This window comes from Dendrobates tinctorius, unplaced genomic scaffold (assembly GCF_039654945.1).
Source record: "Dendrobates tinctorius isolate UK_male_01 unplaced genomic scaffold, ASM3965494v1 ptg000205l, whole genome shotgun sequence".
NCBI lineage: Eukaryota > Metazoa > Chordata > Amphibia > Anura > Dendrobatidae > Dendrobates > Dendrobates tinctorius.
In genome coordinates, this window is record NW_027361872.1 from 1542449 (window position 1) to 1569295 (window position 26847).

The following is a 26847-nucleotide window of genomic DNA, read 5'->3' on the forward strand; positions in this document are numbered from 1 at the left end:
TGGACAGCAGTGTGAGCAGCCTCTCCCTACCCCCAGCACTTCTGGTATCTCCAGTCTTAGATCAGAATAGCCAATCTTTCTCTAAGTTTCTCTCAGGGTAACAAGATGTCGGACTATTTAATCTTCAGTGATTAGCTCCCTAGACAAAATAAGTGTAATTTGATAATTAAAGATATTTAGGAAATAATTTAGAATGACATTTCCTTTTTAAGAGATGTGAGATATGAATTATAATAGGTAGAACGGCAGCGAAGAAATCTACACTCCAGCATTTACAACAGATTTTATTACACTTAAGCACTTAAACATGTTCCTATTCAGACACTTTAATTGTTTAAATTTTAATTGTTGTTACCCATCGCTTTTCTTATTTAAATGGTAATAATTGGGTTGTTTTGTATAATTGTGTGCACTCACACTAAGGAAAGTGGTCTCCTGGCGCACGTTGAGTATGTAGCTACTAGTGTCTACACCTGAAATTAAAGTTTACGTCCCAGCAAACCCAGCTATTGAGCAAGGGAAGAGTGTTACCACCGCGCCGGCAATCCTTTACTGATGACATGAGGATGATGCAGAGGGAGCTAGAAGGTGGAACGAACCTAAAAGCTATTGAAATATGGAATTGAAGTTTTATTTTTGTTAGCCACAGGCCAAGGTTAGAAAAGAGCAGCTGGGAATGTTCAGGAGGACCTCAAAATTTCCCGTAATAATAACTTGATCGCAAAGTGTCCTCCTTCTGGAACCACAAGCAATCTGTTGTGAATTGTGGGCGTATCTTATACTAGATATTCAATTTTTTTCTGTAGCACCACTACGGGAGAAATTAAGCATTACAGAACACCCATTTTGAGTATAATGCAGGAAAGGACAGGTCCTTCTGAGCGAGAGAAGCTCTATGGAACCAATGTCTACTCTGATCAAGACATGAGGATCCTGACCATTAACAGACCCTGATGATAGATCCTGCTCTGTTAAGTGGTGTGCGGTTCCATGTGTGTCTCATCACAAATCTTACTCTAGTCGGAGACTGGAGTACGAAATTGTACTGACCCGAAAAATAATTTTGCAAGTTAATTTTTCTAATAAACTGGACTCCATACAATGACTGACAGACATCAGCTTTATACTTTGCACATGTCTGGGTCGTATGTTATTACAGCAGGATAAGTCCTTCTGTTCCCCTTGACCATTACTAGATAGGGGCTCATATAGACTGCAGGAGAATTGAATGTAACAGGGGCGCCTGTGTATTCTCTTCCCATCCTCCCTGTCCGGGCCGGTAACCATTTACAGGCGGTGACATTGAACAGGATTTCATAATCTCATATTCCGGATATTATTAGGGGCTTAGTCAAGGGGTTGTGGCTCCGCACAATGAAATCTCTAGATATGATCATTTGCTTGCACACTATAAATGAGCACAGCAGATTATTCTGCTCTCGGAGGATTACACGGGCATTACTTTTGGGTTCCTAATTTTGTTATATTTTTTTCTCTTGTTGACCAGGCGGCGAGCAGGCAGCTGGCAGAGGTTTTACTCCATTCATTAAGTGAGAATTGTTATTGGAGTCCCTTGAAAAGTCCTTTACCAGAACTGATGATGAACAGAGATGAAAGTTCTTTCCCTTATGGGGTCGTCAATCACAAACCACAGATTCATTCTGGAGATCAGTAAGAATCTTTTGGCACGCGCACATTATCTTATTTTATCAATATCATGTCAAATGTTCATTGTTTCCCACTAGTAGTGCTTTATCCACTTGTACATATCCTATCCTGATGGACCTACAAGCGGATATGTCACCAGATTCCACAATACAAACTGTATATGCTATTAAATTTCTTACACCTGATGAGGCTGGTTTATTTACTTTGAAATTGTACGTCAGATTGGCTCTGTAATCCAAATAGTAATATTAGCATTTTATGAGTCCAGCTACTGAATGAGAGAGCTCAGGAGTTCAAGTGTCTTCAGTCTCTTTCCACCCAGCCTAACTGACATCTGCAGCTTATACTGAGCAGCGTGAGATCTCAGCAGCAACAGGGAGGAGGGGGGACACTAAGGAGTAATTTTTTAAAAATGAAATAACTAAAATAGGCTAGGATGGAGGGCGCAGATTAACCAGCAGCAAGGAGGAGAGTGAGGAACTGTCAGACAGACTAAGTGGGCTCATGTTAACCAGCAGCATTGAGGAGCTGTCAATTAGGCTAGGTGGGCTGAGATAAAGCAGCAGTAGGGAGAAGGGTGAGGAGCTGTCAGTCAGGTCAGATGAGTTGCGATTAACCAGAAGCAAAGAGCAGGGACACTGGGGAGCTGTCAGTCAGGAAAAGTTTAATCAGCATCAGGGAGGAGGCACACTGGGAAGCTATCAATCAGGCTAAGATTAACCAGTAGCAAGGAGGAGGGACATTGGGGATCTATCAATCAGGATAAGATTAACAAGCAGCGGGGAGGAGGGACACTGGGGATCTATCAATCAGGCTAAGATTAACCAGCAGCAGGGAGGAGGGACACTGGGAGGCTTTCAATCAGGTTAAGATTAACCAGCAGCAGTGAGAATGGACACTGGGAAGCTATCAATCAGGCTAAGATTAACTATCAACAGGGAGTAGACACCCTAAGAAGCTGTCAGTTAGCTAAGATTAACCAGCAGCAGGGAGGAGGGACACTGGGGATCTATCAATCAGGCTAAGATTAACCAGCAGCAGGGAGGAGGGACACTGGGAAGCTATCAGTCAGGCTAAGATTAACCAGCAGCAGGGAGAATGGACACTGGGAAGCTATCAGTCAGGCTAAGATTAGCCAGCAGTAGAGAGGAGGGACACTGTGGACCTGTCGTCAATCAGGTAAGGTAGGCAGAGATTGAATTTAAACTAGCATCATCAGGTCTAACATCTACGTAGCTATGTAAACAGTTGTATGGTAAAATATGGTGGCATATCCTCTTTAACAAGACAGGAGTCGTCTTTTAGGCAAAGCAATAAAATGTTCCCTTCATAGGCACGCTCTAATTAAAATGATTGTGGAGACGTCTTCATTCCACGAGCCATTGGTCCCTGTGGCCTGTGATTGGCTGAAGCAGTCAGGTGACTTTGCGCAGCGGGTCATCGGAAAAATACCTGATGATGCGCTGCTCAAGTCTCTTGGCCGCTGCAATCAATCACAGGCCGCAGGGACCAAGGTCTTCATTTCCGGTGCACACCACGGAGTGGTCTGTGCTCGATCCATGTAAAGATGCTTTCCAAAAATCAATGTGGCCAAATGTTTGCTGGGAGTCAATAAGGAAATATTTATGCAATAATTAGAGAAAAAAACGTTGTGGCCTATTTTGTTACTTGAAATTTTGGGGGGTTTGTAGATTTGGGTAGATGCTCTAGCGAAGTCCTTTTTTTTTTTTTTTTTTTGCTCTCCTTTTTAGTCAGTTTTAGCATTTTTCTCCCATAGTCCATAAGTATTTTGTTTATATATATATATATATATATATATATATATATATATATATATGTATATATATATAAATCAAGAAAAAAGGGCAGCACTACCAAAATAATACAGCAGGTGCAAAACCTATTCAGCAGTGTCCAAAAAGCCAAAATGTCAAAAGGAAAAAAAAATAGGCAGCAATCAAATTAAATGTGAAAACAGTGGATACTTTACTGATCCTGACAAAGACGGGTCACCGTTGAAACGTTGCCATCTGAGGATCAGTAAAGTATCCACTTTTTTCACATTTAATTTGAGCGCTGCCTATTTTTTTTCCATATATATATATATATATATATATATATATATATATATATATATATATATATATATATATATATATATATATATATATAACTCCTCTGTGTATTAATTAGTAGCACGGTGGTGTTCTTGACATTACGAATGGAACCTGTTAGCACTTCCGTGCACAGAGAAGTAGGTGAATGGCTGTGTGGGCGATTGTCCCCCAATAGCAATGATACCTTTTATATAGAAATCCGATGGTGTTTTCATGAAAAATGTAGGATAGAAGCTGTGACGACTCCTGGAGTGGACCCTCTGGGTCATGGCACCAACCCTCCCAGGGCGAGCTGACCTAGTGAAGACCACCCCCTATACAGGGAGTGTCAGGGGCAAGCCCCAGGGGGTGAGGTACCACGACTGTTGGCACCAGGCGGCCGGCTCACAGGAGACATGAGTGAGTGTGTTTGCAGGAACGTGTAAAGCGTGGGCACCGGAACACGTGGTATACAGCGTCCAGGTGTGAGCAAAGCAGGATGCGTGCAAAGGAGCACGGCAGAGCACTGAGTCAGGCCGCAGGTGTGCCAGGAGGTGTAACAGAGTACAGGAGCAGGGTGTGTGCCAGAGGGCACAACTGAGCATAAGACAGAGTACAGGATTGGAACGTGTGCCAGGAAGCACAACTGAGTATAAGACAAGGCACAGGGTCCGAGTGTGTGCCAGGAGGCACAACTGCGCATAAGACAGAGCACAGGATTAGAGTGTGTGCCAGGAGGCATAACTGAGTACAATACAGAGCACAGGATCAGAGTATGTGCCAGGAGGCACAGCTGAGTGTAAGACAGAGCACAGGATCAGGGTATGTGCCAGGAGGCACAACTAAGTATGAGACAGCACAGGATCAGAGTATGTGCCAGGAGGCACAGCTGAGAGTAAGACAGTACAGGGTCAGAGCGTGTGCCAGGAGGCACAGCCGAGTGTAAGGCAGAGTGCAGGTTCAGAGCGTGTGGCAAGAGGCACAATAGAGTGCAAGGCAGAGGACCCGAATACAGTGCACAGCCAGGCAGGGACACAGCAGACCAAACCAGGAAGTACAACAATAATCAGGCACCTCCCCTAGGAAGAGGTAGCCTGATATAGCAAATGATCGCTAGGGTTTCCGGGTCAACTCCCTCCAGTACCATAGAGAGGACGGACCTGGAGGCCGAACTGAGAGGAGCGCGCAAGCGCACACATAACGTGGGCGAGACAGGAACCTAGGTACAAGAGGTGCGTGTGCACACCCGGCGGGACCCCCGGAGCGACCGCGGCTCCGGAAGAGATGACGTCGGGACCAAGGTCCCGCCCCCAGGTGAGTGCGGCGTGACAGTACCCCCCCTCTTTCTAAAACTGGAGAGGAACTTACACAAAATCTGGGGTGCGTGGATATTCTCCCTGGGTTCCCATGACCTTTCCTCGGACCAAAACCCTTCCAATCGATCAAGAACATGGTTCTCCCTCTTACCTTCTTCATGGCCAAAATGTCATTCACCTCAAACTCATCCCCCAAGCCAACAGGCTGGGGTGTGTGGCCTGGAGAAGGATGAAATCGGTTAAGAACCACAGGTTTAAGGAAAGACACATGGAAGGAATTGGGAATACGGAGTGAAGGAGGCAGCTTCAGTTTGAATGCAACATCATTAATCCGCCTGAGGACCTCAAAAGGACCAATGTAACGGGGACCCAGCTTGTAAGATGGTACCTTAAGGCGGATGTATTTGGTGGAGAGCCACACCTTGTCACCAGGGAGAAATGGAGGAACGTCCAGGCGCCTCTTGTCAGCGTGTAATTTCATTCTGTCCCGTGCTTTCTCGAGAGCGGTTTTGGTCTCCTGCCATACCCTGGAGAACTCCACAGACAGGGAATCGGCAGCAAGTACCCCCAAAACAGGAAGTACCGGTAGAGGCACATTGGGATGCTGTCCAAAGACGATGAAGAACGGAGACTTGGTGGACGATTCACTGGAGTGACTATTGTAGGCGAACTCAGCCCAAGGAAGTAGACCGACCCAGTCATTCTGATGAGCATTAGAAAAGTGCCGGAGGTAGGATGTAAGGATCTGGTTGGTACGTTCCACCTGCCTGGGGTGATAGGCGGATGAGAAATCCAGTGACACCTTCATGAGTCCGCATAGAGCTCTCCAGAACCGAGAGGTGAATTGGACTCCTCTGTCTGACACGATGTGCTGGGGGAAGCCGTGAATCCTGAAGATATGGGAAATGAAGATCTTCGCCAAGTCAGGAGCAGAGGGTAGTCCGGGAAGAGGAATGAAGTGAGCCATCTTTGAAAATCGGTCTACAACCACCAAGACCACAGTACAACCGGAGGAACAAGGCAGATCAGTAATGAAATCCATGGCTATGTGCTGCCATGGAGCCGATGGAACGGGAAGCGAGAGCAGAAGACCAGAGGGTGGTTGTCTGAGTATCTTGTTCTGGGCACAGGACGGGCAGGATGCCACAAAGTCTTTAACGTCCTGGGAGAGTGGTATACAGCGTCCGGGTGTGAGCAAAGCAGGATACGTGCAAAGGAGCACGGCAGAGCACTGAGTCAGGCCGCAGGTGTGCCAGGAGGTGTAACAGAGTACAGGAGCAGGGTGTGTGCCAGAGGGCACAACTGAGCATAATACAGAGTACAGGATCAGAGCGTGTGCCAGGAGGCACAACTGAGTATAAGACAAGGCACAGGATCAGAGTATGTGCCAGGCGGCACAGCTGAGTGTAAGACAGAGCACAGTGTCAGTGCATGTGCCAGGAGGCACAACCGAGTACAAGGCAGAGTGAAGGTTCAGAGCGTGTGCCAAGAGGCACAATAGAGTGCAAGGCAGAGGACCCGAATACAGCGCACAGCCAGGCAGGGACACAGCAGACCAAGCCAGGAAGTACAACAATAATCAGGCACCTCCCCTAGGAAGAGGTAGCCTGATATAGCACATGATCACTAGGGCTTCTTGGTCAACTCCTCCAGTACCATAGAGAGGATGGACCTGGAGGCCGAACTGAGAGGACACATAACGTGGGGGAGACAGGAACCTAGGTACGAGAGGTGCGCGTGCACACCCGGCGGGACCCCCGGAGCGACCGCGGCTCCGGAAGAGATGACGTCGGGACCAAGGTCCCGCCCCCAGGTGAGCGCGGCGTGACAGAAGCCATATGACAATCAGATTGGAAACGCGCTGGGTGCAGTGTCAGTGCGCTTAGACTGTCACACGTCCAGCGCATTTCCAGCCGGATTTGCATATGGCTCCTCCTTTAGATTTCTCATGACTGGCACATCAGATTTTTATCTAAAAGGTATAATTTTTATTAGTGAGAAAGCCCATATACCGACCGTGCTGACGGGTTCTTTTTAAAAAGAAGTCTGGAATTACAAAAGTAATTGTATGACTCACAAGAACACAACTTAAACAAACACAGCGAAAATACAGGTACTATAATTATAAAAAATATATATATTTAACAAAAGATAATTACAATTAATATGATTTTTATTATTAATGATTACAATTATTATTTGAATAAAATCCCCCTGAATCCACAGAGGGAATGCAATGTTACTGCTCTGCTGGTAATCACCATTGCCGTGGTACAGTCACTTGTCAGTGTTTAGCATGTGGTGCCCGCGGAGGGTATTGGGTGGCACATGAATCATGCATGGCTTGTTTTCCGTTACTGGTCTCTCGGTGTAACACTTGTGTATCTCCAGTATATCACCTAATTCTTCTCTTCTGTTTGTTTCCAGCCTTTACTGCCCACAGGACAATATCGAGGAGGCTCTGCTACTTCTTCTGATCAGCGAATCTATGGTAAGCCATCACCTGCGTTGGCGATATTACTATTACACCGCCAGCCGTTACAACCTCATACGCTGTACGCTTCCATAATGCAGAAGGTAAGTATATAAAATAATGCATGTGTGTAAGCGACTACAATGCTAATATATACTGTAGGTAAAGGGTGGTCAGATCATCTCTGGTCATCCCTGTTCCCGCAATGTGATTCAGTAGGCTAACTTGCAGTCCTGTGTAAAACCAGAGCTAGACCATGCCTGAAGCCTAATGAATCCCGTAGCTCCGTTATGTCTCGTCCCTCTTCTCTTCTGAAGCTATACTAGTGCCATTATGATTGGCACTAAATAATATTTTTGTGCATTACAAAAGGCTTTATGTTATTTTAGGATACTTCATGTGGAGCTACTGTTTTATCAGGTTTGAGCATAAACTTTTGCACGACATTGGTTGCAGCAGCCCATGGCCGCCGGATCAGAGGGCTACGAGCCTACCACCTCCGGCATCATGGGCACCTTTCCTCATTCATTGGTCCCTCAGTGTCATTTATTTGCAGCACGATGCACGTGTGACGTCATGGGGAGCCACTAATCAGAGGATGCTGCAGGAGGAGGTTCACAGTGCTGTAGTCCAGAAGGAGCGTGTTACCAACATGGCCGCTGTACAAAGGTCCTGGGAATCTTCTTGCTCAATTCTGTATTTTATATAGTCAGTTTAAGATGTCTCACGAGAAATATCTGTGGCATATCCAAAGGATATGTAATAGATGTCTGATAGATGCAGTTCCCACTTCTGGGACTTTACAGATCGGGTCCGTTTTCTGGGTGGCTTCCAACCACCATTGAGTAGAGATGTGCCAGCTCTCTCCATTCATTGCTATAGGAGATCCAAATACAGATGAGCAAATACTCTCGGCTGTATTCAAAACTTTTACAGCAATGAATGGAGAGAGACGATTCTACCATCACCATGCACTGGTGGACGGACGGTGCCCATGTGGCGAAAGGTGCGGGTCCTGGAGATAGGTGCGGATGCCATCTCTGGGAACCTCTTCAATCAGACGTCTATGATGTGCCATAAAATAGTGAGGCAACCCCTTTAAGAGAATGGTAAAGACTGGAATAACTATAAAGCGCAAATAGGGTTTTATCTGAGTAACAGTGGGGAGACCAGAGGCAATGGTACTCACAACCACTAAAAGGCACGAGGCTGCTGCAGACCCAAGGCTTGGATAACAGGTAACTGGAATGTAAGTGTCATGCTGGGTGAAGGATAAGTAAATGCACAACAACGGGAAGAGGAAAGGGGGAGCCCAAACACTAGGGAAGAGGGGAGTGGAGACCCCTAGCCAGATCTAAAATCACCCTGTCTGCCTAAACGTCCTTATGTAGGTTCTGCACCTATTGGCGAGCAGGAACCTAGTCCCTGCCTGACCTTAGCGATAGGCTCTACGTAAGGAGGGGTCAGGGTAAGCACTAGTCAGTCTCCACTAAAACTAAAGACAAAGAGGGAAGACCGATCTGCAGAAAACACTTTGCTTGAGAAGACAACCGAGATGTCATGCCAGCAATCCTCCAGGGGTCCTCAGGGAAAGACACTACCCAACTGCTAGAACTTCCAGCAAGACTTAAGGGGGCTTCACACATTGCGATATCGCTAGCAATATCGCTAAAGTGTCACCGATTTTATGACGCAGCAGCGATTGCTAGCGGTATCACTACATGTGACACTTACCTCCGACCGGCTCCCCTGCTGGCTATCGCTGATCGTGCGAGAACGTCCTGGGCTGTTTCTCGTCGGTAGCTTCCTGCTGGGCTTCCTGCTGGCGCCGACGAGCGACGCGTGGACGCAGGTGGAGGACTTCATCGCCCCGTCTGACAGGTAAGTAACGACCGCTGCTGCGTCGCTGCATCGCTGGTGAGATCTGCCTGTTTGGCAGCTCACTAGCGACCATTTAGCGATGCACCAGCGATCCTGACCGGATCGTTGTTGGGATCGCTGGTGCATCGCTAAATGTAACGGGGCCCTTAGGCAAGTATGAACTAACACCCGCACCATGCTGCAGCAATTGAATGTATATAAACCTTCAGCAGAGGTGTGTGATTAGCAGCAGAAGGTGGAGGCAACTATTGGGTCCTAGAGGGAGAAGGAAATCGCTCCACAACAGAAGTGCAAAAAATCAAGAAGGTGCTTGATCTAAACGCGAAGACCTGCTACAGCCACATCCAGGAAAACTGTCACACCTTACACACCCATGACAGTAAGGGTCAATTCTGCGTTGTTGGTAAGAAGATAGAAGGGTATGATATACAGGATTGCAAATTATTAAACGCGTTTTGAAATTCTATACTTCTTCATCAGGACAAACCAAAGTGTGGTTTGTCCTGATGAAGAACTTTTGAACTTCGAAACGCGTTGACGAGTAATTCACATTCCTGGATATCGTTCCCTTCTATCTTCTGCGCAGAATTAACCCTTACATTCCAACCCCTATAAGAGAAGTCACTGAAAAATGGCATGTCCATCTTCTAATGGCCCAGAATATTTAGTAATTTGCCATTTACCAGCACCTGTTACCGGATTGAAAGATTGCTACTGTACATGCACTGATGAGGCACGTGAAGATGAGAGCGTAGCCTATTTAGGCGCATTTTATCCTCCGTGCACATCATGTAGTAGGTCGGTAATGTAGAGATATCAGCGGCAATATGTCACCATGAAGGATGTGACATTAGCAAGATTCACACCGTATGGTACAAGGAGTAGACTGTCTGCACTTCCCCCAGTGTGCACAGGCTCCTACCAGCACACATGCTTCCCTCACCCTCGCGTTGTCGCTGGTGTGGCGTGTAGTGCTGGGTAATCCTCTTTGCATGTAACAGACGTAATGCACAAATGCATCTTCCATTTTTGTATCTAAAAATTTTCGTTGCCATTTATTTATTGAAATTTCTGATTGTTCTCCAGTTTTTCATGGTTGATTGCCCTTTTTGTGGGGCAAATTAAAGGAACATTTCCAGCAGGGCTGATATTGGCACACTGCGTTTGAAGGGGGACTCCCTTGGCCCAGATTTGTACTGCTGACATCTGGATTTGTACTGCTGACATCTGCCACATGTACTGTGTGTATGGAGCAGACTCAGGATCGCAGTAGTTTAACCCTTTAGATGCATGACAGCGGCATTTAAGATGTTGGAAATTGGGAAGGGGTTACCTTCCCATACCCATCGGCCTCCTATCGTAAATGCAGTGGGATTGCAGGATGCCAATTATGTTGTCTACTGAGGCCCCCCCCCCCCGTCTCTGCCATATTTGAACACCGGCTGGACTTCATAGGACATTGGTAGTTTTACAATACCCTGCAGTACTACAGTATTGCAGTGTATCGTACAAGTAACATTTAAAATGAGAAAAGACAATAAAAAAATAGTTTAAAAAAAAAAGTTCAAATCACACTTTTAAACCACAGCCGCCCTGTGCTGCTGCAGTTTTTCTGCGGCTCCTTGCACAATCACTATATCTTGCAAGATATCGGGTAATCGACCACTCGTATTTTTCAGTGATTGTGCAGGGAAGCAGTGGATGGCTGCGGTTTCAAACCTCAACATGTCTGCTGCGTGTGAACACAGCCTAAAAACGTCATTTGGAGGCCAAAATAGTAATGATAAAAATTACAGGTCATACCGCAAAAAGCAAAAGTTGTAGATCTTGAATGGTGAGTAGGAAAAATCGAAAAGAAAGAGCGGCTTTTGGGACTCTATTCACTCTCATAAAATTGGTGCCGGCTCAGATTTCATGTACACTATGTTGTACCTAATGAGGGCCGACGCGTTCTCCATGGGTCTAGACATGGAAGCACTAGGTCTGCTACAGCAGGAGTCGCTGATTACTCTTCGTATGGCGTCCGTCAATATGTCCTAATAGAGAATATGGAAATGGGCGACTATTTTGTTGACATATTGATTTTGTTGGTATCAGTTTAAGATTTTTTTTTCGTTATTTTGATTGTTTATTTAGCTATATAGGGGTACAACACTGCGGTGCTTTCAGTCTTGTAGTGTCCCACTTACACCGCGGGGTGAAGCCTACTTTTCAAATTCTCCGTTTCATGCCATTTCTTGAATAACGCAACCTTTATTACAGAATACGGTAATATCCCAATAATTTGTAAGCCTATTAATTCTGCACAACAATAACTCGCCCTGTTAAACCGTTTGTTATGTAACATAATAATCAACACAAATAACGGAGGATTTTCTGGATTAAGGAGCGGTTACACTGTTGGATGTTTTCCAGATAACACAAATGATTTTTATTTGCTGCTTTTTTTTCACATGGGAATGTCTGCTAATTGAAGCTTTATACTTCAGAATACAATGTAGACCTCTGTAATTGGAAATAGTGATGGTATTTGTGCCAGAAGTGGCGATGGTGTGTGTGTATATATCAGAGAGGTGTCATATATACATGTACTATACAGAAAACAGTATTGGAATACTTATCTTGATAAATGAATTCAGGTTATTCCTTCAATCTCATTGCCCCCGGTGTATAACATCCGCCCCTTGCCCCCCCCCGGGGTATAATATCTCCCCCCTCGCGCCCAGTATATAACATCCACCTCTCACCCCTCGGTGTACATCCGGCCCTTCTCCCCCCCCCCCCCCCCCATTGTATAACATTTGTCCCCTCACCCTTGGTGTACAACATCTGTCTCCTCGCCCCCCCAGTGTACAACATCCGGCCCCTTGCCCCGGTGTATAACATCTGGCCCCTCTCTTGGTCTTGGAGTTGGGAGTGGGATGTGCGGATTAGTGCAGAGGTTAGTCAAAAGTCATTTGAAGAGAGCAATGGTAGGTTAGGCCGATAGACAGAAATGAAGGAGGAGATGTAGGGGGGTGCCGCACTGTGAAGAGCTTTGTGGATGAGAACAAGTACTTTGAATTGGATCCTATAATGAATGGGCAGCCAGTGTAACGATTGGCGAAGAGCGGACGCGTCCAAATACCGATTAGCCAGATGGATGACCCTGGCTGCTGCATTAAGTATGGACTGGAGAGGGGAAAGTCAAGTAACGGGGAGGCCAATTAATAGAGCGTTGCGGTAGTCCAGGCGGGAGTGGATCAAGGCGACAGTGAGGGTTTTTGTTGTTTCCATGGTGAGAAAAGGGCAGATTCTGGAGATGTTCTTTAGGTGTAAGCGGCAAGAGCAGGCAAGAGATTAGTGTCAATCATAATACCCAAGACAGCGCGTCTGCTGCAGGGGTGTTATTATGGTGCCACCCACAGAGAAGGAAATGTCAGCATTAGGGAGGTTAGTAGACGGTGGGAGCAGAAGAAGTTCAGTTTTGGAGAGGTTGAGTTTCAGATAGAGAGCGGACATGACGTTGGAGACTGCGGAAAGACAGTCACTGGCGTTCTGTAGTACAGCGGGGGTAAGGTCGGGGGATGACGTGTATAGTTGTGTCATCAGCATAAAGATGGTACTGAAAACCAAATCTGCTGATGGTTTGTGCAATTGGGGCCGTGTAGAGAAAGAAGAGAAGGGGTCCAAGGACTGAATCATGAGGTACACAGACAGCGAGAGGAAGAGTAGATGATGTGGAGCCAGCGAACAAAACACTGAAGGAGCGGTCAGAAAGATAGGAAGAGAACCAGGAGAGAGCAGTGTCCTTAATGCCTAGTGACTGGAGCCTAGAGAGTAGGAGACAGTGGTCAACAGTGTTGAAAGCTGCAGAAAGATCGAGAAGAATGAGCAGAGAATGGTCACCGTTACGTTTTGCTGTCAGAAGGTAATGTTGATGAGTGCAGTTTCAGCCGAATGTAGGGGGGCGGAAGCCGGACTGTGAAGGGTCTAGGAGGGAATGAGTGGAGAGGATTCAGGTAAGGCGGGAGTAGACTAGGCGCGCCAATAGCTAAGAGATGAAGGGGGGGTTGGAGACTTGTCTGTAGTTGTTTGTGCAGGATGGGTCAAGAGCGGGTCTCTTTACTAATGGAGTAACAATAGAGTGTTTGAAGGAGAATGGGAAAATGCACGAGGAGAGGGAGAGATTAAAGATTGTAGTTAGGTGAGTTGTGACGACTGGAGAGAGAGACTGGAGGCGATGTGAGGGAATGGGGTCGGTAGTGCATGTAGTCGGACAAGAAGAAGAGAGGAGTCTGGAGACTTCTTCTGTGATGGGATCAAATGTGGAAACTGAGCCAGGGGAAATGCAGGGAGGGATGGGAGTCACAGCACTTGGTGGTTGGGAGCGGATTTCCTGACGGATAATATTATCTATTTTCTCTATAAAGTGGGAGGCCAGGTCATCAGCACAAATGTCTGTGATAGGGGTTTGTGCTTTTGGCCTGAGGAGGGAGTGAAAGGTGTCAAAAAGTTTCTTGGGGTTGTTACCTAGTGAGGAGATCAGGGTGGTGAAGTAGGTCTGTTTGGCAACGTGAAGGGCAGAGTTATAGGTTCTTAACACAGATTTGAAGTGGATGAAGTCTTCTGGTATGCGGGTTTTTCTCCATCAGCATTCAGCACTCCTAGAGCATCGCTGGAGAAGTCGAGTTTGCGATGTGAGCCAGGGCTGTTTTACTCTGTGTTTGGAGGTTCTGAGCGTGAGGGGCGCTACTTGGTCAAGGGTGCTTCTAAAGGTACCATCACATTTAGCGATGCACCAGCGATCCCGACAGCGATACGACCCGGTCAGGATCGCTGGTGCATCGCTAAATGGTCGCTAGTGAGCTGCCAAACAGACAGATCTCACTAGCGACATAGCAGCAGTCGGCGGTCGTTACTTACCTTTCAGACGCGGCGATGAAGACGTCCTCCAGCCCGCGTCCACGCGTCGCTCGTCGGCACCAGCAGGAAGCCCAGCAGGAAGCGGCCGACGGGAAAAGGCCCAGGACGTTCTCGCGTGATCAGCGGAGGAGCTGGTCGGAGGTAAGTGTCACACATAGTTTTATCGCTAGCAATATCGCTATTGCATCACAAAATCGGTGACGTTTTAGCAATATCGCTAACGATCTCGCTTAGTGTGACAGGCCCTTAAGAGTGTTGTTGTAGTGATCAACAGCCAGATCAGGACATGAAAAAGTGGAGATTGGGGACAGAAAAGATTGTAGGGAGTCTGAAAGTGTCTGAGGGTTAATGGCTTGTAGATTACTGAATGTGTGATAGGTAGGAGTGTGCTAGGGTGGGTGAGGATTTGTGAGCATGAAGGAGAGAATGTTTTGGTCAGAGAGGGGAAGCGGTGAGTTATTTAGGTAGGAGATTGAACAGAGCCGGACAAAGATCAGGTCAAGGGTGTTACCGACTTTGTGTGTCTCAGAGGTTGAGAGCTGTAAGAGGCCAAGAGAAGTGGTTAGTGATAGAAGTTGGGATGCAGATGTGGAAGTGGGGATGTTGATGGGGATGTTGAAGTCTCCCAGGATCTGGGTTGGTAGTTCTGAGGACATGAAGTGCGGCAGCCAGGCAGAGAAATGGTCAAGGAAGTGGGTGGGTGAGCCTGGGGGCCGGTATATGAACGCTACTCTGAGGGGGAGGTTAAGGAAGAGCCTGATGGTGTGGACCTCAAAAGAAGGGAATAAGAGTGATGGAACTGGGGGGGATGACCTGGAAAGTGCATTGTGGGGACAGGAATATGCCGACTCCACCACCAGGTCTGTTTGTGGGCCTCAGGAAATGGGTAAATTGTAAGCCACCATGGGAAATGGCAGCAGGGGAGACAGTGTCAGAATCCTGAATCCAGGTGGTTTCAATGAGGGCCAACAGATTAAGAGAGTTGTTCAGAAGGTAATTGTGCAAAAAAAGAAGTTTGTTACATACATACCATGGATTCCAGAGGGCACAATTAAATGATGGAGATGAGGGAGTGTAAGTAATATTAATGAGATTATTATGGTTTTGATATGGGGTAGGGTAGGGGTTGAGGTTGGGGGATGGCGGACCGGGGTTGGGGGAGATGTCCCCTGAAATCAGTAGGAGTAGGAACATAAAGAGCAAGTAGTTCTTTGAAATGTAAGAAGGTTTTTTGTGCAATGTGTTTGGGCAAGATGGGCTGAGGTTTTTCAGGAAGATGAGAAGTGCATGGGGGCTGTACATGGGAGAGGAAAGTATAGAGGGGCTGATGTGTATGAGTCTCGATGGAGGGGGGATGGGGCGATGAATGTGGATGGCGAGGGAACACGGGAGGATAGAAATAAAGCACATTGTTAAAAGGGAGATCAAAGTGTGATTTTCCTGACTCCTGCCCTGACTTCCTTGTCATGGAGTAACTGTCTTTTACTGGATGCTTAGCTAATGCGTTGCTTTGATGAATGCGTGCAAGCCCCAAACATGCGTGAACCCCTTAGAATGATTCTAAATTTATACACTCCACTACAGGGACAGGAGAGAGGGATTGTGGGAGCTGGTTAGTTATAAATTAACAACAGCTGCTGAACACATCCTGGTGTGCAAAAGATGATCAAAGACGCAGTCCTGATTTCATCTCTATACTATAGCACCTCTCCTGAGATAACATCTACAGAGTCCCCCCACCCATGGATATACAACAGTAAGTACTGAGAACAATGTAACAGATGAATTATAGCAAAGAAGTTGAATGGCATGGTTACCATTCACACTGCTTGCTAACATTGAATGGATAACATTGAATGGAGTGAAATACATGCAGGATGGTTCAGATCAGAAGTTGAATGACATGATTACCTGTGTGAAGAGAGAAGATGGATATTAATTCCTTGCCATGGAGTAACTGTCTTTTGCTGTATGCTTAGCTAATGCGATGCTTTGCTGAATGCATGCAAGCCCCACACATGCGTGCACCCCTTAGAATACACAGCCATTAGTGTATAAACCACTGGCAACAAAAGTGAGTACACTCCTAAGTGAAAATGGTCAGATTGTGCACAATTAGTCATTTTCCCTCCCCAGTGTCATGTGACTCATTAGTGTTAGAATGTCTCAGGTGTGAATGGTGAGCAAGTGTGGTAAGTGTGGTAAATTTGGTATTATCACTCTCACACACTCTCATACTGGTCACTGGAAGTTCAGTGTGGCAAAGAACTCTATGAGGATTTGAAAAAAAGAATTGTTGCGCTACATAAAGATGGCCCAGGCTATAAGAAGATTGGAAACACCCTGACACTGAGCTGCAGTGGCCAAGACCATACAGCGGTGTAGCAAGACAGGTTCCCCTCAGAACTGGCCTCGCCATGATCGACCAAAGAAGTTGTATGCATGTGATCAGGTCATATCCAGAAGTTATCTTGTCTGACTAGACGTATGAGTGCTGCCAGCATTGCTGCAGGGGTTAAAGGGGTGTGAGGTCAGCCTGTCAGTGCTCAGACCATATGCCGCACGTTGCATCAAATTGGTCTTCATGGCTGTCATCCCTTTTCTAAAGATGATGCACAAGTCATCAGTTTGAGGAAGACAACAGACTAAAGGGGGCTTTACACATAGCAATATCGCTAGCAATATCCCTAAAGCGTCACCGATTTTGTGACACAGCAGCGATATTGCTAGCAATATCGCTACATGTGATACTTACCTCCGACCGGCTCCCCTGCTGGCTATTGCTGATTGCGCGAGATCGGCCTGGTCCATTTCTCGTCGTCGGCTTCCTGCTGGCGCCAACGAGCGAGCCATGGACGCAGGCGAAAGATGTCACCCTCGCCGCGTCTGAAAGGTAAGTATGACCACCGACCGCTGCTGCATCGCTAGTGAAATGTGCCTGTTTGGCAGCTCACTAGCGACCATTTAGCGATGCACCAGCGATCCTGACCGGGTCGTATCGTGGTCGGGATCGCTGGTGCATCGCTAAATGTAAAGGGGTCTTTAGTGCATGGATTACTCGAACCATGTCCTGTGGTCTGATGTGACCAAGATAAACTTATTTAGTTCAGATGGTGTCAAGTTTGTGTGGTGGCAGCCAGGTGAGGAATACAAAGACAAGTGTGTCCTTCCTACAGTCAAGCATGGTGGTGGGAGTGTCATGGTTTGGAGCTACATAAGTGCTGCGGGGAGTTACAGTTCATTCCATGATTGCCCACATATACTGTGACATACTGAAGAAACTGGGCCGCAGGGCAGTATTCCAACATGACAACGACTCCAAGCACATCTCCCAAGATGACCACTGTCCTTACTAAAGATGTTGAGTGTAAAGGTGCTGGACTGGCCAAGCATGTCCCCAGACCTAAAGAGAAGGTGGAGGAGCGCAAGGTACATATACATATATACATGCACACACAACCCGTATTTCTAAAAAGGTTAGGATGCTATAAATTGTAAAGAAAACATAATATGCACATAACCATATCCATGAGGCATATTTATGGATCATTAGTTATCTAAGTTTCCTCCCAGCTGTCCTCTTTTGAATAATTTTTGAAACGACTCTCTGTGCCCTAAAATGGTCACTGACCCCATGTAGAATGAACAATGGACGACTTATCTTCTTCTTTGCACCAGTTTAATAAATCTCCCCTCAGAATATATTACAAAGTGTAAACTTCAGACGTGCCGTTAGTTTGTGTTTGTCATGTAATAATCATATTTTTTAACACCGTTACGATCCAACTACGGTATGTTTATAACGGACTCCTCCTGCTCCCTCTTTACAGGCAGCTGTCAATCATTGAAGATGGATACGCTTTCCTTATATATACAAAAGGCATATAATTATTCACCCCAGTGTGAAAATACTGGACAGGCAAAGGTCATACTACATATTTTACAGCAGGGTAAATACTCCTCTTTCATTTTTAAGGAGTATTTTTAGTTAAGGAGGAGAATTTAATTATCTGTAACTCACAATAGTAATATCTTCACAGAAATAAAATTACGACTTTCCCAGAAGGTACCTAAGTCCGTCATCCCTGCCAAGTGGTGCCAGCAGTCTCCAGGTGGCTACACACCTCCTCACACATCACTACGAGATTCTACTATTTCTCCCCTCACCACAAACAACACTAGGTGAGTTTGTCTTCTACCAAGATGACACAAGGCTATATCATCTCCCCCAAAATATCACAGCCTTCAAGTGATTATACACTGACTGTCAGACCACACCACCACCCACCATACATTACTGGCAGATCTCACCACCTCCCACCATACATGACTGGCACACCACATCACCATCCACCATATATGACTGGCAGAGCTCACCAACCCCCAACATTCACTGACTAGCAGACCACACATCCACCACCAAGCATGACTGACAGACCACACCACCCCCCACCATACAGGGACTGGCGGACTCCACCAACCTCCAACATAAACTGACTGGCAGGCTCCACCACCACTCACAACACACTGACTGGCACACCGCATCACCACTCATCATATATGACTAGCAGACTCCACCACCACCCACCATACATGAATGGCAGCCTCCACCACCATCCACCATACACTGACTGCCACACCACCCCACCCACCATGCATGATTGGCAGACTCCACCACCATCCACTGACTGGCACACCGCACCCCCACCCACAATAAATGACTGACAGACTCCACCAACACCCACCATACACTGACTGGCACACCACATCACCACTCACCATACATGACTGGCAGACTCCACCATCACCCACCATACAGTGACTAAAGGAATATGTCACCCAGCAAAAACTGACACACCCCACCACCCACCCATTGGCGGAGCTGGTAATCTAATAGATTGGGATGTAGATACCGAGCACAGCAGGGAGCCGTCTAGTGGCCGAGGAGAGCGACTGAGCAGCTCCCATAGGTGGAGTCTGTAGACGCAAGTATGGTAGTAGGCAGAGGCACTGTGCCGATCGGCACAGAAGTCTGATGCCTTGATAAATGCATGGGACTTTTTGAAAGCATAAAATAACCTATATAGTAATAATTGAGACTTGTACAGGAGTTATTACATCAGGTAATAACTGCTAGATAAATGGAGGTCTGACAGCTGAACCCCCATCATTCACCCAAACGGGGGCCCCTGGTCTCCAGTTCCTCTAGTAAGAGCTAAGAAGGAATATGTAATCAGAAAGTGATCTAATGTATAAATCAGTTTTTTATGTCAAAGTACCACTCCAGGGTATATTTTATTTCAGCACTGGTGTGGTATCTGTAATGTAAGTTCCTTTTGTATAGGAAATTCTCACCGGCGGCCGTCTTCTACTGTTCTCAGTGCCGTTCCAGTCCCTCTCCATCATCTTGTGACTGAAGCTGTGACTGGCCAGACGTCACTGCTGACGGTCACTGACTAATTAATGAGCTGTGACTTTCGGTCCACCCAGAAAACACTAGAGCGATCAGTCTAATAACAAGTCCAGCCAGATGGCGCAGAAGAGGACCGGAGCTGCGCTGGGAACAGCAGAAGATGGTAATACAAACAGGGAACATATATTACTGGTGCCTATCCAGTGGTGAAATAAAAAAAAAACCCTTGAGTGGTCTTTTAATTGTATATTACGTAATAGGTAATGTGTTTTTATGTCAAGTTTGCACATCATTGGCTATTAAAAAAATTTTGAACACTGACTACTAACTAGACTTACAATTCCTGTGCTGAACAGAAGACTTTTCATCAGTCTCATTATTATCACACACAGGAGTATAATGTAAGGTAACACCTCTATATACAGTAGGTAACACAGGATCCACCATTCAAAATAAATGATGACACAGCTCAACTCCTCCTCCTCATCCCTGCACAGTGGTCTACATGCAGTCACAGGGGTGTGCGAGGGTGACACAATTTGTAGACAGGCTTATAGTATGAATATCTACAGTATTAATACATTGTTGGCAGTAGAATTAGAAGTGAATTTACCAGCACCAATGTGAACAGGCTTTTTAAAGGGAATCTGTCACTAGGTTTTGCTGCCCCATCTGAGATGATAATAGGGCAGAGACCCTGATTCCAGTGATGTGTGCCTTTCTAGGCTTCTTGCTGCAGTTTTGATAAACCCAGTTTTATCTGCTGCCGATCTAGCAGTTCTCTGAATGCTGAGCTCTGTATAACCCCGCCCACACCACTGATTGGTAGCTTTCTGTGTACACTGTACATAGGCAGAATTAAGCCAATCAGTAGTAAGGGAGGAGTTAAACAGAGCTCTTGAATATGGAGGACTACGTGGCCGCAGGTTTACTAGTCTTCTAGTGACTATCTCCTGCTGATAAAATAGTGATTTTATCAAAACTACAGCAAGCGACACATTGATGGAATCATTGGCTTTGTCTCTACTTAATGCTGCTCTCAGAATAGGAGGCAAAACCCTGGTGATAGATTCCCTTTTAATAAGCAACACAGTATGTTGTCACACCTTTAGTCAATTGTATCCTTCTATGATTGTGCTCAACCGCAATACATAGATGCTCAAAGTCTCCATATATGAGAATGAAAGCATTGTGACTTGTAACGCCAGACAAAGCGCGTATTTGGTGCGAAACAGCCGGTGACTTTTTATGTGACCAGTGCTATGTCCTTGTGACCATTGGTTTATGGAATAAAGCTCCATTACTGAGCTCACACCATTGGTGGTAGTGTCGCCTTTCTTCTATGTTGAGATTAGTAAATGGCTAGGCTGCATTGAATATAAATATCTGCACTACCTCCTATGTAGATTGTCTTGCTGAGTCACCTATATTTAGATTTTCATCTTTTGCAAAAACTGCAACATCACACTTTTTTTTATTTTTGCTCTGATAGAACAAATGAGTCGCTCGTGTGCAGAATATCTAAGTGTAAATCAATAACAGGCTCTTTAATTTCATGTTGAAACAGGCCAACAGAGATGCAGTTATCAGCCGGGCTCCAGACCAGAAGGAAGACCGCGCTGTGAGCCTTCAAAATGCCTCTGGGGTCTATGATTTGCTAAGCATCACGATGGCCAGAAGAGGGCAGTATGCCATGCTGTCTGAGGTACTGTGATCTATTCTATAAAAATGCAGCCTATGTCTGTGCAAGGCTTGAAGTGCAGAACTCCGTTATCTTAGCTCTTGTCTTTCAGCTACACCAAAGATGTAATATGACATGATCTAAGTAAGGCCTCATGCGCACTGCAGAGCCATGTGCACGGACGCTGTATGGAGGCACATGGGGTCTTTGGAGCTCTATATGAAGTCATAGCCTTTCTCTTTGTTGTTGTGTACTGTTTCTTTACACTGTTATTTTCTTAATTTCTGAATTCCTTACGAATATGCTGGTCGACATTGTGTCATCAACACACCACTGACCCGTCGAGGCCCGGAGATGACCTATAGTATGTGGCACCAAGACTTTAGCACCCAGATCCTTTAAAAGGGTTATTCTAATTATCATAAATGGTAGAAAAAAAATGCAATTTTAATCCAAGGTTTTAAAAAATCTACTCCGTTCTCAAAAAGAATCTATCAAGAGTGGCTGATCTCCTAGGCAAGGAGTTTGTAATGGCACATAACTCAGCTGCATTGTTCAGAGAGGAGGGCGTGTTCTTGTCTCCTGTACATGATGTTGCCTGCTTATGATTGGTCAGCCTCATGCAGAGGAAGAAGTGCACGCAGAAATCTCTGGTAATGCCCAGTTGAACCTAAACTTTACAATCTAATGTCTCTGGAATGGAGAAGAAAAATTAAAAAATAATAATTGTTTTTCTCAGCTCTGCAGCCACTATTCTATGATTTGGCGAGTTTAACATACGGTACTCAAATTGGTACAAGGTCCTCTATAAAGACACGTTGGAATAATCTCAACTCCACTTACGTCAATTTGTTGATGATTTGCAGAATTTTTTCCTCGACCACTGCACAGAGCAACAATGGACTAATGAGAAGTGAAAACATAACAATTAGTAGTCTGTGTATTAGGATGATTCTAGATTTCCACTTTGCTAATTAAATAGTGACTGGTGATCATAGAAGTTTCACTTGTGGTTCTTTCTCTTTCAGTGTTTGGAGAGAGCCATGAAATTCGCATTTGGAGAATTTCACCTCTGGTATCAGTTGGCGTTATCAATGATGTCCTGTGGCAAGGTAAAGTTGTCAGATCTTGTATTAGCTAAGTGTTATGTTTGCTAAATGTTAAATCGGTTGTCCACTACTCTAACACAGCTGCTGGTTTTGTCATAAATGCCAATAGATAATCCCCCTAAAATCCTCTTATATCTTTTCGTGCCAAGTTTCGTGCTGTTTTATGCCTCGCAAATTTGCCTGGTCATCAGCTCTGTTGTCAGAGCCATCACTTCCTTTTCAGGATCCTCTGTTCTGTTCTAACTACATTTTCTATCAGCCCTTGCGCTGGGCTGCAAGCCAGCAGTGAGCACAGACCTGTAGCTCCGCCGAAACCTCTCCCACTCCAACCCCCAGTCTCACACACAGCATCAGCACAATCTTCTGTACAGGACTCTACTGCCTGTCATGTAAAAAAAAATGCTGTTACCCTGCAGATATGGGGTTAATCTGCCCCCGCTGCCGGGAGGAAATGAATTTTATTCCTCTCGTTTCAGTCACGGGGTGACGCTGGCATCGGTTCAGCCTCCGATATGTGTATACAGAGCAGCAGCTGTAACCGCGCCCTTGGCCTTGAGTGACAGCTGGCCCTAATGATGAGCGAGCTGTTAGTCAGTGCCGGAGGCACTCTTACAGCCACTGCTCTCTATACACAGAGCGGTGACTGAACCCTTCCCGGCGCTGGCCCCGTAACTGAAACCCGAACGTTACTGAGCTGAACAAAGTTCCTTTACTCCCGGCAGCGGGGCTCTCAGTACCGGCACTGGGCAGGTTCAGAACGCTATAAACCTGCAGATTAACCCCATGCAGGTTAATAGTGGTTTTTCATGTGACAGGTTCCCTTTAAAGGCGTTTTCTCAACATCATAAATAGATAAAATTGCAAAGTGCTTATACTTCTCAATTTTCTTGTTACTCAAAATCCTCTCCATTCTCTGTGAATTCGGTATGTTTAATTTTACTGTCTACTGCATGTTGCCAAATGTTACACACCTGCCCCGGGTATCACCAGGTTCTGCTTTCTTCACCTCGGCCTGCTGCCCTCTGTTGTGCTCCACATCGCGTTTTGCAGGTTGCCCGGTGTGGCTCAGTGGATTTATCTCCCCAGGCCTTGAACACTCATTGCAACACACACCGGTGTCTTAGGATTGAGACTAAAGACTTCAGATTGGTTTATTTCACCTTCTGTGCATCATGTGTCATGATGATAATGAGACTGCTGAAAAGTCATGTGTACAGAACAGGAATTGTGAGTCTGGTATTAGGCCTGGTGGCCACTGTGAAAATTGAAAGATTTCTGATTTTTTTTTATTTTTTAAATATATGACAATATGGAAAATAGGAAAAAAGCATAATAAAAAAATACTCATTCAAAATATAAACCAGGTTTAATAATATTTCATTTTCTGGTGACACATTTCCTTTACAGTTATAGGAACCGCATTCCTAGAAATACAAATAAGTCACTTTTATGTCTGAAGTCACATCCCAGCTGATGGGGCGACGTAAAGTTTGTATTTTCTGGTGGGTGAAATGTGAGACAAAGCTGAAACTAAGCCGGATCTGAAAATACCGCACTTGCTATTTGATGTCACTTTGCCATTAACCGAGCATGACACAATGAGTCATTTGATGTCATATCATCCACTGCAGGAGGGGGTTTAAATAACTCCCCCCAAATAACAGGAATCCAATACACCCATGTTCTCATAAATTCTATTATCCCGCAGTCAGGATGGCAACAGTCGTCACATCAGATTTGACAAAAAGACAATGAAAACCGGCAATCCTCCAGCAAATAACCGTGAGATTGTGAGACGGGGACTGTAGCAGCCAAATGGTCCTGATCTGCACTGACAGTGCAGGGTTTTTTTTTCCTATGTAGATGATAGGACAAGAAAAGCTCCGTGGCCCCTGCAGAATGTGGGGCACCCTCCAAATCCATCCAGTGACTCCTGCCCAAAGAGCAAACTGCAAACGGGACTCTGTCTCCTTTATTTCATTTATAGTATAAATCACTTTTGATAGATGATTCGGAGCCCCAATCCATGTCAATCAAAACTGTAACTTTTCCTTCTGAGCACAGAAGTTATAAGCAATGATCTGTACAGGAGTGGAGACTTTCCAGCTCATATAGATCTAGAATTATATTATTGTTTTTGTTATTATTATTTTTATTGTTATTATTATTACTGTATTATTATTTTAATATTAATAATATCATTATTTGTATTATTATTGTTTTGTTATTATTATTTTATTGGTTTTTATTATTATTGTTATAAATTATTATTATTATTTTATGTATGTATATTCAATAGCACTTCTTTACTATCCCAATACTCACTGGACACGGGGAGGGTTAGGAAAGCACAGTTTATTATTTTAAAAACAAACTTCAATCCTCTGATCACCCCACAAGCGAGCAAAAACACTCTTTCTTCGGGTGACCAGATAATTTATGCAAGCATAAAAATAACATTTGTCGGCAGCACATTGCTCCATGTAAACGACGTGGCAAAACCCTTGTTGGCAAGCACAGCAGTCAGACGTTCTCTGTAGTTTATGATGAGGTTTGCGCACATGTCAGGAGGAATTTTGATGCTGTCGCTTGGCAACTCGGAGCTTCAACTCCCTCCATGAGTTTTCTATGGGATTAAGGTCTAGAGACTGGCTAGGCCACCCCATGACCTTAATATGCTTCTTTTTGAGCCACTCCTTTGTTGCCTTGGCTATATGTTTTGGGTCATTGTCTTGCTGGAAGACCCAGCCACAACCCATTTTTAATGTCCTGGCGGAGGGAAGGAAGTTGTCACTCAAGATTTTACGGTACATGGCTCCATCCATTCTCCCATTGATGCAGTGAAGTAGTCCTGTGCCCTTAGCAGAGAAACCCCCCAAAACATAACATTTCCACCTCCATGCTTGACAGTGGGGACGGTGTTCTTTGGGTCATAGACATCATTTCTCTTTCTCCAAACACGGTGAGGTGAGTTAATGCCAAAGACCTCAATTTTTGTCTCATCTGACCACAGCACACCTTCTCCCAATCACTCACATAATCATCCAGGTGTTCATTAGCAAACTTCAGATGGGCCTGCATATGCGCCTTCTTGAGCAGGGGGACCTTGTGGGCATTGCAGGATTTTAAACCTTTACGGCGTAATGTGTTACCAATGGTTTTCTTGGTGACTGTGGTCCCAGATGCCTTGGGATCATTACAAGTTCCCCCCGTGTAGTTTTAGGCTGATCTCTTACCTTCCTCGTGATCAAGGATGCCCTGCGAGGTGAGATTTTGCATGGTGCCCCAGATCGATGTCGATTGACAGTCATTTCGTATTTCTTAAATTTTCCTACTATTGCACTAACAGTTGTCTCCTTCTCACCCAGCGTCTTACTTATGGTTTTGTAGGCCATTCCAGCTTTGTGCATGTCTATGATCTTGTCTCTGACATCCTTATTAAGCTCTTTGGTCTTGCCCATGTTATAGAGGTTAGAGTCTGACTGACTGAGTCTGTGGACAGGAGTCTTTTATAAAGATGACTATGTAAGACAGCTGTCTATAATGCAGGTAACGTGTTGATTAGGAGCATCTAAAATCACTTGGAAAGCGCAAGCATTCCACAAGCTAAAAACGCTTGTGTTTTGCGGGAAAACACATGCGAATTCCGTATGTGTTTTACCCGCAGCAGGGAGTTGCGGAAATGCTGCCGCAGCATTTTTGCAACATGGCCACATAGCCTTAATGGATGGTAGGGGAGCAAATACTTATTTCTCACTGCAAAATGCAAATAAATGTATGTAATTTATCCAATGTGATTTACCGGATATAATTTTTGATATTCTATCTCTCAATGTTAAAATTAACCCTACCCTTAAAATTATAGACTCTTCATGTCTTTGTCAGTGGGCAAACTTACAAAGTCAGCAAGGGATGAAATACGTATTTCCCCCGCTGTATATAGTGTTCTGTGTAGTTTTCATTATCAATTCAATGAATTTTAATGTATACTGACTAATTAGCTTTCCGTCAAACCACATAATCCCATTTGCTTTCTCGGCTCACACATTCGTCTGGGAATTAGTGAAATAGTTTTGAAAATTGATCTGAGCTGGAAATAGTCAAAGCCTTGTAAGGATAAGAGGGCATTCCTGGTGCGGTACAATCCCCCTCTGTGCAGTATTTCATATACAGTCCCTAAGGATTCCTGTCGTAGTCTCTGCAATGCGTCATCCGGCTCTTGGAAACCGAGAGCCGTACCGTGTGCTTAATATCTGCCGATGGAAGCATCAGGGCAGGGTCCGTCAGAGGATGTCATCAGTCATC

The 26847-nt window shown here is 45.3% G+C and overlaps 1 protein-coding gene across 1 annotated transcript in view; it reads left to right on the forward strand.

Annotated features, from left to right (window-relative positions):
- The window catches only part of TTC7A (tetratricopeptide repeat domain 7A), a 421036-nt gene that overhangs the window by 78280 nt on the left and 315909 nt on the right, over window positions 1-26847 (forward strand). Inside the window, exons 7-10 of the mRNA XM_073554004.1 lie at window positions 1508-1671; window positions 7508-7571; window positions 21320-21457; window positions 22462-22545. Coding sequence (XP_073410105.1) covers window positions 1508-1671; window positions 7508-7571; window positions 21320-21457; window positions 22462-22545 — 450 coding nt within the window. The remainder of the gene's footprint in view (window positions 1-1507; window positions 1672-7507; window positions 7572-21319; window positions 21458-22461; window positions 22546-26847) is intronic.